This window comes from Lottia gigantea (genome assembly GCF_000327385.1).
Source record: "Lottia gigantea unplaced genomic scaffold LOTGIsca_17, whole genome shotgun sequence".
In the NCBI taxonomy this organism is placed as follows: Eukaryota; Metazoa; Mollusca; class Gastropoda; family Lottiidae; genus Lottia; species Lottia gigantea.
This window is the reverse complement of record NW_008708133.1, coordinates 3,010,181-3,023,091: the sequence shown is the minus strand read 5'-3', so window position 1 is coordinate 3,023,091 and position 12,911 is coordinate 3,010,181. Positions and strand designations below refer to the sequence as shown.

Below are 12,911 nucleotides of genomic sequence, written 5' to 3'. Positions count from 1 at the left end.
CCACCCTACAGCAGTTGCTTAAACAGTACCAACCAAAGACATCAAATATCATGGCCAAAAATCAACATCACATGAAACCAAGAAAATGACTTGAAGCAATATATATAAAAAGAATAAAACCAGAATTGAATAGGGATGGGGGTTATTTCATACCAAGTGTATATGATAATATCATTTAGGGAATAAAATAACATATCAGACTATCAGTAAGAAACCATAATCCACATATTAAAGAGAACAGATCAAGGAGAACACTCACATGGCTTCATCCTGTAATCATTATTATATTTATCAGTTGTTATTAGTTGTTGTTACTAGCTCTCTATATAAATATGCCTAATGTTTAAGATTGTATTTTTTGCTTGGTAACGATGAGAGAACACTCATTGAAACGTCGCAGTCAATAAATGTAGTAATTGTATGTCCATAAAGTTTGTTTTCCTTATACTGATCAATAACTAAATGCCTTGGAAAGATATCAAGTATTGTCATGACTTGTAATTCTTTGCTGGGTTAGTGAAGGTAAAATGTAGTCAAGATATTGACAGATCCAGATATACTCAACTAAAGACTCTTATAAATTTGAATATCTTAGAACCTAATTTAGTCTTTTTTCCTACTGCGCACACATTTCTGGCATTTTTGGTGAATTTTGGTTTGAAGCATAGATATGTATGATAAAAGCAAGTTCTCACAAACACATTGTTAAGTATTTGGAAATTAATATTGTTGTCTGTAATTCTAGAATTGTGAATCTCATTTAACAATTTATCCATTCCACTTGTCTTGTAGATGTATTTAATGATTTGGATTAAAATGTTTAAATTCAGCATTGGTCTTTTTAGTTGATTAATTTCTTTAATTTGCATTAGAAGTCTACGATTCTTGGTTATGAAACCGGTCAGTCTTAGTCGGAGAGAATCATTCGCCTAGTATAAGTGACACTTAGTGCGAAAGGTAATGTTTGCTCAAAGCTACGGCTAGCCAGCTGCCACCACAGGAATACAATCCCTCAGCCAGTCGAAAAGTTGCAAGCTAGCTGGTTGACGGGTCTAATTCCACATATTATTTCAGGGTTACAGTTCTAAAGTATTTAAAGATATTAAACCATGCCATAATTATACGTTACAGGTAGATATTTTTAAATGATTTCTATATATCATAATATCAGTGGCGTGTCTATAAACAATTAAGAGAAGAGACATGGTGGGGGTCACAGTATTGTAAAGGAGGGCAATGGCACAAGAAACTGAAGGAGTCGATGACAAAAACGATCACTGCATAATATACGGCTTCGTGGACTAATCTTTTGATTCAATAAGCCATGTGAATTCTCTGATAGATTATCAATAACAAGCACAGTTGTAGATTTGCGTCATATTCAGGAACGGCAAGTATGGCTTTTCTTAATTGTTCACAATGAAATTATTCCAATAGGTCGTCATTCGATCTTGATCATTCGTGTGGACCCAGCATGAAGTAGACACGGATTAGCTTGATTTATAGATAAGTTAAACCAGCCGGATCATGGAGCCAACAGAGATATAGATGATGTCTTCTTTGTGTACAACAAACAATTAAGCCTATAGGAAGAAATAAGAAAATAATAGATTTTGGTGAAATAAACTTTTTTATATTTATAGATATGTCCCCAGGGTGAAGATAGTATCACTCAGATGTTTCAAGTTTTTATACCAGGTAACTTAAACTATTCATTAATTGTTCAATATTGTACCGAGAGACACAATGTATGGTATAGGTAGAATGGAAGCATTAACTTAATTTAGATTTCCAAACTTGGCCAATTAGTGTATATATTCATCTTATAACCTTCCTATAATAGTGTAAAAAATATACAACAGAATCCATCTATTTTCCCCTAAATCCATAAAACTAAGTAAGTATCCTACTAAGAAATTAATAATCTTGATATATTCTCAAATCGAACTAAATTAGTAACACCGTCTATCTTTACGATTGTTATTAGTATAACTTGACTACTAATCTTGCCTATATTCCATTTCAGAATAGCTAATTTGTCTTGATATTTTATATGAGTTATAATGTGGTACTATATCACCAAGTAAACGCTTTGATGTCACCTTGCTCTACACATAAATAAAAACATATTATTTACGAGTTCTGATATTTCTTAATGTTTTATTTATAGCCTTGTTAACATGTAACATTTCAGCATTCAGAAATTCATTTCATTTGAAATTGATTTTTTCCATTGAAGTGAATTGTAATGAAATAGGATTTAGTACAATAAACGTAGGCTGATTATTTTCGTGATTATTAGAATTCGCGACAGAACTGGAATTAAATTTTTATTTTTTCTACTGATTAATTTCCATTATTTTTTTTATTATTTTTTTGCAGATTTGTCATTTTCATCTTATCAAAATCCATCTGTAAGTTACTTTTAATATTTTTTTACAAATGTGTGTCTTTGTTAGTATTTCAGTCCTGTCCGTTTGTCACATTTATCCTGCACTATTGATACAGATACAAATACAAGTATTTTAAATGCTATCACCTTTCCATTCAATTTACATTGTAGGACAATAAACAAGTTCATGTTATAGATATATCAAGTGGTTTGAAATCCTCATCCTTACAGCCAACCTCAACTGAATCAGAATCGTCTAATACATATATCATCTGGATAGTTGTTGGATCTCTAACCCTATCTTCATTCATCGTTTCATTTCTTCTATACAGAAAATTTGCGTCAGGTAAGATGATTTTAGAGTTACTGCGTTTGAATTTGTTAAAATGCGTTTAAATCGGCATGCTCGCTTTTTAGATAATGGCGGAGCGAAAGGGGGGTCAGAAAGTTTTTCGGGCAAAAACTAGGTTAGATATCTCCCCCCCCCCCCACCCCCCTCAGACGTAAACATGGCTCTGCCAGATTTAAAAGAGAGTGGGTATTTTCAATAAGATTGAAAAGATCTCGTTGAAGTTTGAAGATATTTTAGTGTATTTTCAATGATGTTACCTTAATCAGCAAGCAATCTTTGAAAAAAAGAAAGCCATTTTTTACGGGTCGTTTCATTGCACATACAGGTGAGTGTCATATTTCCCACTGTAAAAGTACACAGTTACCACAATGTTTCATCGTAGATTTGAGAAACGTTGGCCAGAAATTTTAACAAGGTCGATTAATATGTGGTCGTATATTGTCGTCGCCCCGGTCCGTCGGTCTGTCGGTCCGTCGGTCAATATTTCTTGTGAGTACTATAGAGACTACAGTTTTCATATGATTTTGATTAAACTTGGTTAGATTGATAAGATCTGGGTAAAGATCGAATTTGACGTATTTTCGATGGACGGTTTTTGAGATTTTGTCCTTGACTTTGTTAAAAAGCGTCGAAATTTGTTAAAAATAGTTCATGCGCAGGATTGAAGCTACCTATTTCAATATATGGCAATATATATATAATTGAATTCAAACTAATAAAAAATTATACTTTGGTCACTTAAGACTGTTTTATCATTTCTGACAGCTACCAGTGGGCGAATGTTACCTTGCCTGGCAAGCTATCTTTATTTCTTTGTTAATATTGACAGTGTATATTTTATTGTAGCCATCAATGTAATAATTAAAGCTCTACATATTTTAGAGTATTAGTCTTGATCAGATATGCGCATGCAGATTGTATCAAATTTTAGTTTCTCATCGATTCTTACAACAGATGGTTATTGAATGTTGTTAGTGTATATGTTCATAATTGTATGGCACATGTCGTTAAGAATGAATCGGTACAGCAGCTTTAACATAAAATGAAATAAATGGAATTTTATGCCCTACTTCTCTGCACCATGTGGGCTTAAAGCTGTTCTAAGTAGAAAAGGTACCAACTCACAAATGTAATTGAAAATATGGCAACCATATTTGAACAGTTGTGGATAAATTAAATGAAAACATTTTCGAACATGAACCATATTGGATTTATTTTTCATTTATGATCGGCATACATGGTTCGTAATAGAACTTTTCATATGAACTCGAAGGAAACTTATAAGAAATATGGCAATTTGAAATATTTATATTGGCTCATTGATACCATTCTTTGATAATCCGTAATATTTTTGTAAATGTAATATAATAAGTTAAGTGATATATTATTAATACTAATGAAAACTCATCGAATGCAAATTGCATACTAACATAAGGGCAACGATTTTCTTTAGAATGATATAACACTATGGTGGCATTTTCAACAAGCTTTATTTGTATAAATTTGGTAATAGGTCTACCCCTCTAAGAAATGGGGATAGGTTTTAAATCCCAAACTCTCTACCGCCCAAACCGCCAATAAAATTTTTCGCTAAAATTAGTATTTTTTATTTTAAGAATCGCAGATTTCAGACTACGAAACAAAACATTTTCAAATTCGCTAAAATTATTGGTGACGTCAATGTTATGGAATCACAGGTTTTTTTTTTAAAAATGAAACAAAAAAATAAATATTCCTTTTCTTTTGCACTGAGATATTTTTCCTCTGATTCAACGAATGATCCGAATAACAAGTTTAATCCATTTCCACCGTCAAAAATATATGTACAAAACCTAGAACAATGTCGTTTGATTTTCAGAGTTACTTCCCTTGACTGTCGTTAGAAGGATGGCAACTTGTAACTTAATTCGCATATCGTAATGTATTTCGGTTCCATCTATTGATTGAAATGGATGTTAAGAAAAATTCTATATACATAACCTGTAAATTTATGCGGCATTAAACCATTCAATTGTTTTGAACTAAAATTACATTATGAAGTTCTACGAGAAAAATAAAGTTAAAAGCAACACTGTTGGAATTTCCGACGGCTACCTAACCGTGGGCGTATGCTAACTTATATTCTTTTTAACTGAATATTCTTTTTCAACATTTTTTTTATTTTCTTATTTAATAGGTGGTAGTATCAAATGTCCTTGCAAAGAAATGAAAAGGAAAATTCTATTACATTTCGACACATTTACGTCTTCAGATACTTGTAAGTGTTCATCTTATTATTTCTGTTTGTAAAACTGTGGTAACTAAGGAGGGAAATCTGATATTGGGTTTCAAATTCCCACAAGCTTTTTTTATTATTGAAATCGAACATACCCTGACGTAGGTCTTATAATAATCATTTTACTTTACTTTTCCGAAAACGTTTTCATACTGTAACGTTGTTGTCTTGTATGTTAAGTTGGTGAGCCAGAGAAGACTAGAGAGTTTTAACAACGTTATTTATTAGAGAGAGACATACTGAGAACTTCCTTTTTACAGTGCGCATGCGAGGTACATTAAAGGGAGATAACAAGTAAATACAGTTAAACAGATATCGTTACACATACAACACAATATGGCAAATGTCAAAGATTTCTATCTGACGTTGAAAACATAGATTTGAAAGTATCCGTAATAGAATAATATATTCATTCTTAGTATAAATATATAAGTATTTATTAGTATGGACTATATTGTTTGACTTTCATGGTAATTTTTCTAAAAAATGAATTTTTCGCCAGAGTAAATTTCTCATTTATGTCAGTAGTGGGCGTTTTCCGTCTTTCGGGCATCTCATTTGGTTTGGACTTTTTCAAAAAACGGTGAGATTTTCAAAATTATTTTACAATTAGCCTAAAATCATATACTCAACTCTTCCATTTGATATAACGACATGGATATAAACATTTCAATATTGGCTATGAAGAAAGATGAGAGTCTTTCCACCAATCTCAATTTGATTAGTATTATAAATATCACATTATAGCTATTTTATGTATTTTTTCTAACAACAACTTGTGAGACTACAGTTTGATATACAAGATATTTATCCCAGAAAGTTGTATATGACAAGATTGATAATGAACTGGAATTAACATTTTTGTTGTCAAATAATAATGAAGTAGCTGACATGGGAATATTCTTCGTAAAAATAAACTGGCCAAGGTCCTATAGTACTGAATGTGGTATAAAAATATTGAAATCTATTTCTTTGTTCTGGAGAATAATTTGGTGAAAGTATTTGTTATTTTTGTGTCTATTGCAAAAAAAAACATTTGATAATAGCCATCATTTTCTAAGGTATTTGCAATTTTTTATTTGCAATTCATCTATATTGCAGGTGATATTAAGATGGGAAGAAGCATCGAAGAGGAAACTCGTGTTCTAGGTTCAAGAGATACCCCAACTGTACCTATATTTTACTATCCAGACAATAATAGTCACTCGGACAAGGTAAAGTGGTGGGCCACTAGGATACAGAAAAAAGCCCATTCCTGTTTTATTGTCAAAGTCATGTCCGTAATTGACGAATCATTTCAGGACATCTTAAGCAACGATGACTTCGAAATGTTCGGTGTATTGTTCATCATAAATTCAAAAGGATTGCACCAGTTTCTGCCTTGTTTAAAATTCCAAAATAAGTCCTCTCCAAAGAAACAAACAGTGGTTCGTTATTTAAAAGAGAGACACAATAAGGTATTTATTTTGGAATTATGTGACGATGAGAAATCCGATATTAGCGATATCCAAACATTATTAGACTTAGACAATGTCATTCAATTAAATGATGGCAAGGCGGATGACTCCATCAAACATATATTAAATCTTCTTAAGGATCAAGATTTGGGAAATCAGACATTTTCAAAGAAATTAGAGGTTCAGACATCTTTAGATGGTGGGTATTATTCAGGAGATAAATTTCCACAGCCAATAAAAACATTTTTCCCGCCAGAATTGGTGTCAGCCGACAGTGAAGGCAGCATCAATGATCGACTTGCCGCTATTAATAAAAGATGTTCAAAATATTATTGTGAAGAGGGTGTTTATGAAGTTGACTATTTGGGAGCCACTTTTACTGTTCATCAAGCTGCAGATTCCTTAAGTGTCTGATAATGATAAACATATCATTTGTTGGTCATATTGTCATGGAATTGTCATGTTATGCTGTGAAATGTAAATAGAATTAAGAATCGAAAAACCTGCTGATTATGTTATTACCAGTTGCAGATATTTCCTTGGTTAATGTAGTTATAATAGTTTATTGCACTATGGTTGCACACATTTTCTAATAGGTTTGGGGTTTTGTGTATATAACTACAGAAGTTAAATACTTATTGTTATGTATTTGTTCAGATATGCTTAGAACTGGACCTGTCACTTTATTTCCAAAACTGATTTCTGCTTTTACTCAATTATAGTCCTTGAAAGATCCATTTGGCCAAATACTTAATTCTTATTACCAAAAGCAGTTTTCATTAGTACCTCGTTATAATTACCAACTTTTAATGGTCATAAAAGCAAAGCCTTCGAACAATTTAAGAACAATGCGTCATAACAACACACAGTGACTCTTCTTGTACCTTTTTTGGACTTTATGTGTAAATCCCTAATTTGTTTTATAGTATGAATATTGACGCATGGCGATATCGTTGGCCAGTAAACTTCGTTTTAATCATTGAGCAATATCAAGGAAATCCCTTGACGAGTGCGTGTGGTTGCTGTTAATGTTAATGTTTCAAACACTTAGCAACTAGAATTTTTAATAAACATTTGAGTCAATTTATGTTACCTATTCGCACAAAGGCATGGCTATTACGATTATGTATATTATCTTGTCTGGCATGTTATGATAATCATTGACATTGCAGTCTGACAAATATTTTTTTTATTGTTTGTCTTTTCACATGGCAAGGAATTATTATAAGATTTAAACAATGTTACATTGTGACATTTTTAAGCGGGTCCAGCAATCACCATTTTTCATGTTATTTACTCAATTTGTGTAGCGCAATTCATTCTGTCCCTCATTGTATGAAAACTTGAAATCATTCACGATGTATCTCATTCGGTCTGCATGATATTCTCTCTATTTCCGCGTTTTAAATGGTATATTTCTTTAAATAAAGATTCTTACTTCGTTGGACAGTGTGAATTTGTGTGTAATGTTCAGGACTTTCATTGATATTGTAAAGAGCATAATGAATTTACCTCATCATTCAAATTTCATTTTATATAGAAAACTTCTTTATAGAGAAGTAGTAAGATTGATGATAATGAGAAAATTATCGTTATCATGTTTTACGTTGTTGCAAAAATTCATTTTGTCGTCGACCTGAGTGTTTGACGCAATCGCTGGAAATAGCCAAATTTTTATATAAGCAATCCGATTAAATCGTGTTGGACCTGAAAGTAGAACATGATCAAAATTAATGTTATACTGACCGCAATTTGATATTTCAGTCGTCGATACGCCCAATCCAGCAATTTACCCGATTCTCCCGATGCCATCTGTTACTACTGCTGAATATCAAGTTACTCTGAGATTCTGTCAGTCGTTAAGTTAAAGGTCAATCTACCTACCTTCTAGTAGGACAAGAAACATAATAACAATTACATTTATGGTTTGGGCATTATTATTTTTATTTTACTCATATCACATATTTAATTCTTTGAAACGGGTTTTATTTTGTTATATTGTTTTCAACCTACAGTTGAAGTTTGATTTTAATATTTTGTTTGTTTGATCGATTTATATCAATAATTACTTTTATTTTAAAATCTGTACCTTATTGATAAATCCAGTATATATTTTGACATTTTGAAGTGAGGATTACATATCCCAAGATGACAATAAGAATAAATGAAAATTGTGTTGAAACGTAATAGTTTTTTTCTATAATATTGACATGACATACCCCAAGTATGTATATTATGTTTTATTACTGTAGTTGTAGCTATAAATTCAGTCATAATCGAATTCACTTTCATTGTAATATGGTATCGAAACTAACATAACACAACCATATATATTCATATAACCTTCATCGAAAGAAGAAATGCGAAAAAAACTATTTTTTATTAAGGTATTCCTATTTAGCGGCCAGTAATAATTTTGTAGTATGTGTCAGTTAATGCTTACATGTAATTTTTGATTAAAGATATATTGAAATACATTGGCTCTCCAATTGCACTTCATTTACAATCAGCCCTTTATCTCAACCCATGTCTTTATCATATAGGCTACACTGGATGGAGTACATCGGATCACTACCAAATATTGGTGTTGTATTACAAGCAATATTTCAATCACCGGCTGATTCATCGGTTTTTTCCGCTATGGGAGTTTTGTATGGTGTAAGTGTATGGGAATCCAAGTGATGACGTAAAATGTATGAAACATTGGGCAATGAAGGATGATATTTTGATTCGAAAAATGAGTGAAACAGACGCCTTCTCGCGAAACTTAACGTTTTGGTCTCTGACAATCAAGAAAATACTTTCGTGTTTATTTTTAAAAAGAGTTCCTCCGTCAGTGTTTTAGACCTTGGTGTGGGATGCGTTGGGGCAACCTTATTTACTTACCTATTTCCGAACCTATGGCAAATGTTTGAGTTCTGTTTTTCTGAAATATACAAATAGTCAAATTTCAGCTTTTCAACTGTTAACTGTTAAAGATAGAAATTTATTTGGATATAAACACTGTTAGTGCAGTGATTCCTTTCATCTGGAAATTTCCATGTTTCAGCAATTTTTTTTTATTAGGTTGTATGTGTTTTTCTAAGACCCTGAGGTCTAATTAGTAGAAGTCCAAAGCTTGAACTAAATTGAAATAAATAAGTTAGGTATTTGTCTTTTTGGTCTATATGGCCTATAGAGAGGAAAATCGACCCTATTTCCTAAAATATGGCATTACCTATGGCAGACATATTTGAGTTCTGTTTTTTTATTTCTAAAATTTCAAAATAGTCATTTCATCTTTTTAGCTTTGTAACGGTTAAAGAAGAAATTTATTTGGATGTGAACAGAGTGCAGAGATTCGTTTCAACTGGAAAGTTCCATTTTTCAGTAATTGTGTTTTGTATGTGTTTTGTTAAGTCCCTGTGGTCTATCCAAACAATCTAAAACTTGATCCAGATTGAGTTATTTAGCAAAGTTAGGTATTTTGATCCAAGGGAGGAAAATCGACCTTATTTCCAAACCTATTTCCTAACCTATTTGGTAACCTATTTCCTAACCTATGGCAGGTATTACAAAAACTACTACTACTACTACTACTCGGATAACCAATCTTTCATGAAATTCTCGCCATGCCACTGATTTTATCTATGTACCTTATCCGGATAAAGTAATATCTCTTAAAGCTGGAGAAAATTAAAACAAGGTTGAGCTCTTTTTCAATGTCTTCCATGACTTTACTAAAGGGGAAGTAAAATCTTTCAACGTCTGTTTTAAATGAGAACACAAAAGATCTTGTTACTTAATTCACATAGGCTCTGATTTTCCTAGTAATCTCCCTTTAGTCATTATTTTGTTTTAGAGATGTGATATATTTGATTTTCTCAATGGAATGATGAGGCTATTAAGACTCTGAGAGACCTGCCTTAACTTGAGGCATGTTAATTATGGTTCATCAGACACTTTTTGTTAATTCTTCATGTTCATTTATATAGGCTACATAACTACTTGATCCAAACACGGGCATCCACGAAGAAGCATTAAATGATGAAAAGTGGCACTAAGTGATCAGAAGAGTAAGCATAGCCTTCAGGTTATCCTTAAACGGCGTGTTGGTAACTTGAATTGAGTTATATTATGATAGATCAGTAGATATTATGATGACCTGGATTACGATATATTCTTCTAAAGCAGCAACAGGCTACGGTACTAGATACCACTAATGATATACGTAAAATGTCTTTGTTTTGTCCAGAGTGATTCTATAAGAAATAAAAGGGTATACTGCTCTTGTACCATTTATTATAACCTATCCCTTGGAAGTTAGATTTTAATGTGTATAATGTGTTTGTGTGATTTGTGCATTTGGTAGATCATGAATACTTGAAACACCTTTTAGAGATTTGTGCAACGATTTCACGTTCAATGGTTCAAAACTTTGGCGACAGAAAGGCTTTTTATATGCAAACTTTTCCATGGCAAATTATGAGGTATTATCCCTTAGACCTATTTTTTAATCTACCCTTTGGATGATATTTTCATGGTGTGGACTTTATAGAACAGTTTGGGGACTTTGAGATTTTCATTAAACATCACTCGTTCATAACATCTGTCATTAACTAAATTCCACTGTCTGGAATAATCAAGTAAAAGGTTTCACTCTTTTATCTTATTTCCAGAATATAATCGGTATTCAACTAAGCTTACACGACTGTTTATGCTTAGCTCATTGAGCACGATTACTCATAAAAGTAAACTTTGTGATGATATTCCTTCACTCCTCTAGGGTTCATCATTTGTTTTCAAAGCAGATGCGAACAGGTCCATTGATATCCTTTACCGTTTACATTGCATGGGTCATAAATCAGCCTGTATCTAACCATTTCAACTTGAATGACAAGATGTCAAAAGATTACACTGCGAAATTTCGATAAGCGGTGAAGCTGGTTGTATTGAGACATTAAATACCCGATTGGACTTAATATCCACCATAATACAGGCATAGCATAGAATCTTGGTTTGTCCTGTTGAATACAACCATTAATAGAAAAGAAAGATAGTTCCTGTCATTATAAAAATTTACAAATTCTCCATTATCTAAATGTGATTTTTAGACCTTTAAGAAATAATTATGAACTGCCAGCAACTGACGTTTTTTTATATTCTTTTAAGAAACTGTTATATGTGAACTGCCTACATGTAAGATTTTTAATTTCACTGTATTGACCATTAATAACTATTATCAGTTATCAGGCTGGTAGTTGGAATTTTTCCTGCTACGGTAACAACAAGGAAGAGCGGAGGGTGGTTCGAAAAGTCTTTTTTTTATTTCTGCAATTAATGAAACCAAATTTCACACAAATGTGTACACCTCCAATTTCGTTGAGGGCACCCTGAGCTGAAGAATGGCCATAGATTGCTCAAACTTGTTTTATTGTTCATACTGTGCAATAAGCTTGTTAGATTTGATGATTTTGTCAAAAAAAAAAATTGGAGGAGTCCTTAAAATGATAGCAAATTTTGAATTTCAGAACTATGAGACCAACTATGAATTATCTTCTGTGATTAACCAAATTGTGTCATTGCACTCCTCAGTATCTGAACTCATTGTATTCCAAACCATTATCTTCCATAGAAGCTGAGAAAAAAGTCAATTGAGTGAATGAATCAAAATCCATTTTTTCTACTTATCATCTACTAACTGTCAGCGTCGAGTCAAACAAGGCAAGATCAAGGCCACCACTGTGATATGAAGTCTTCTCCACCTCTTTATGTCCAATTTTGGCAACTTTCGTAGCTTTCTTTGCTCTTTGTACTTGACCATCACCAGTTGTTTTTTCCAGCATTTGTTTCACACGTTGCTGGTTTGCAAATGATGTTTTCTTGACACAGTGCCTGGGACAAACCAACATTGAGCATGGATAAAAAATATGCTCTAGATCCTTTGTTATACTATAATATAGCTATAAAGGCAGCAGTCTTAACAGATGAACGGTATGCAAAACGACAAAAGCTCCAAATACGGCCATTTAGTGACTGACATGGGTTATGGGTTTTGGCTAGGTGACATCGACTCAGCAAATCCCGATCTGTGAGCCTTTTATATGTACTTTTCATGGATTCGGCTTGTGGTTTTGTCACCCTTGGCTTATGTGGTTGTGGTTCCTTTCCTTTGACAATTAACAAATTGAATTGGCACCATAATATCACCCCTTTTGGACAGAACCCATGATTGTGAGCACCATTAGATGATGCGGAATGTAGATGCCCACATCGCTTCATACATGGCAGCAATATTAAATATATATATATCCTATAATACAGAGCTTATTTTTTGGTTCGTATTACCACGTGGTTGTGTTTTAGTGACACGGAGAAATGCAGTACTATCACCGTCAGAGAGAAATCGGCGGTATCGGAGATGTGGATCATGTTATGTTAACATTGATCAGATTT

General features: G+C 32.7%; 1 protein-coding gene across 1 annotated transcript in view; it reads left to right on the top strand.

The window, feature by feature from the left end:
• LOTGIDRAFT_158617 (hypothetical protein) overlaps nt 1–6,890 on the top strand; it is a gene marked incomplete at both ends in the record, with an annotated part of 13,023 nt that extends 6,133 nt beyond the window's left edge. Inside the window, 7 exons of the mRNA XM_009051766.1 lie at nt 1,075–1,131; nt 1,644–1,698; nt 2,383–2,414; nt 2,564–2,738; nt 4,921–5,001; nt 6,121–6,233; nt 6,321–6,890. Of these exons, the coding sequence (XP_009050014.1) occupies nt 1,075–1,131; nt 1,644–1,698; nt 2,383–2,414; nt 2,564–2,738; nt 4,921–5,001; nt 6,121–6,233; nt 6,321–6,890 (1,083 nt within the window). The remainder of the gene's footprint in view (nt 1–1,074; nt 1,132–1,643; nt 1,699–2,382; nt 2,415–2,563; nt 2,739–4,920; nt 5,002–6,120; nt 6,234–6,320) is intronic.
• Between the last annotated feature and the right edge of the window lie 6,021 nt (nt 6,891–12,911).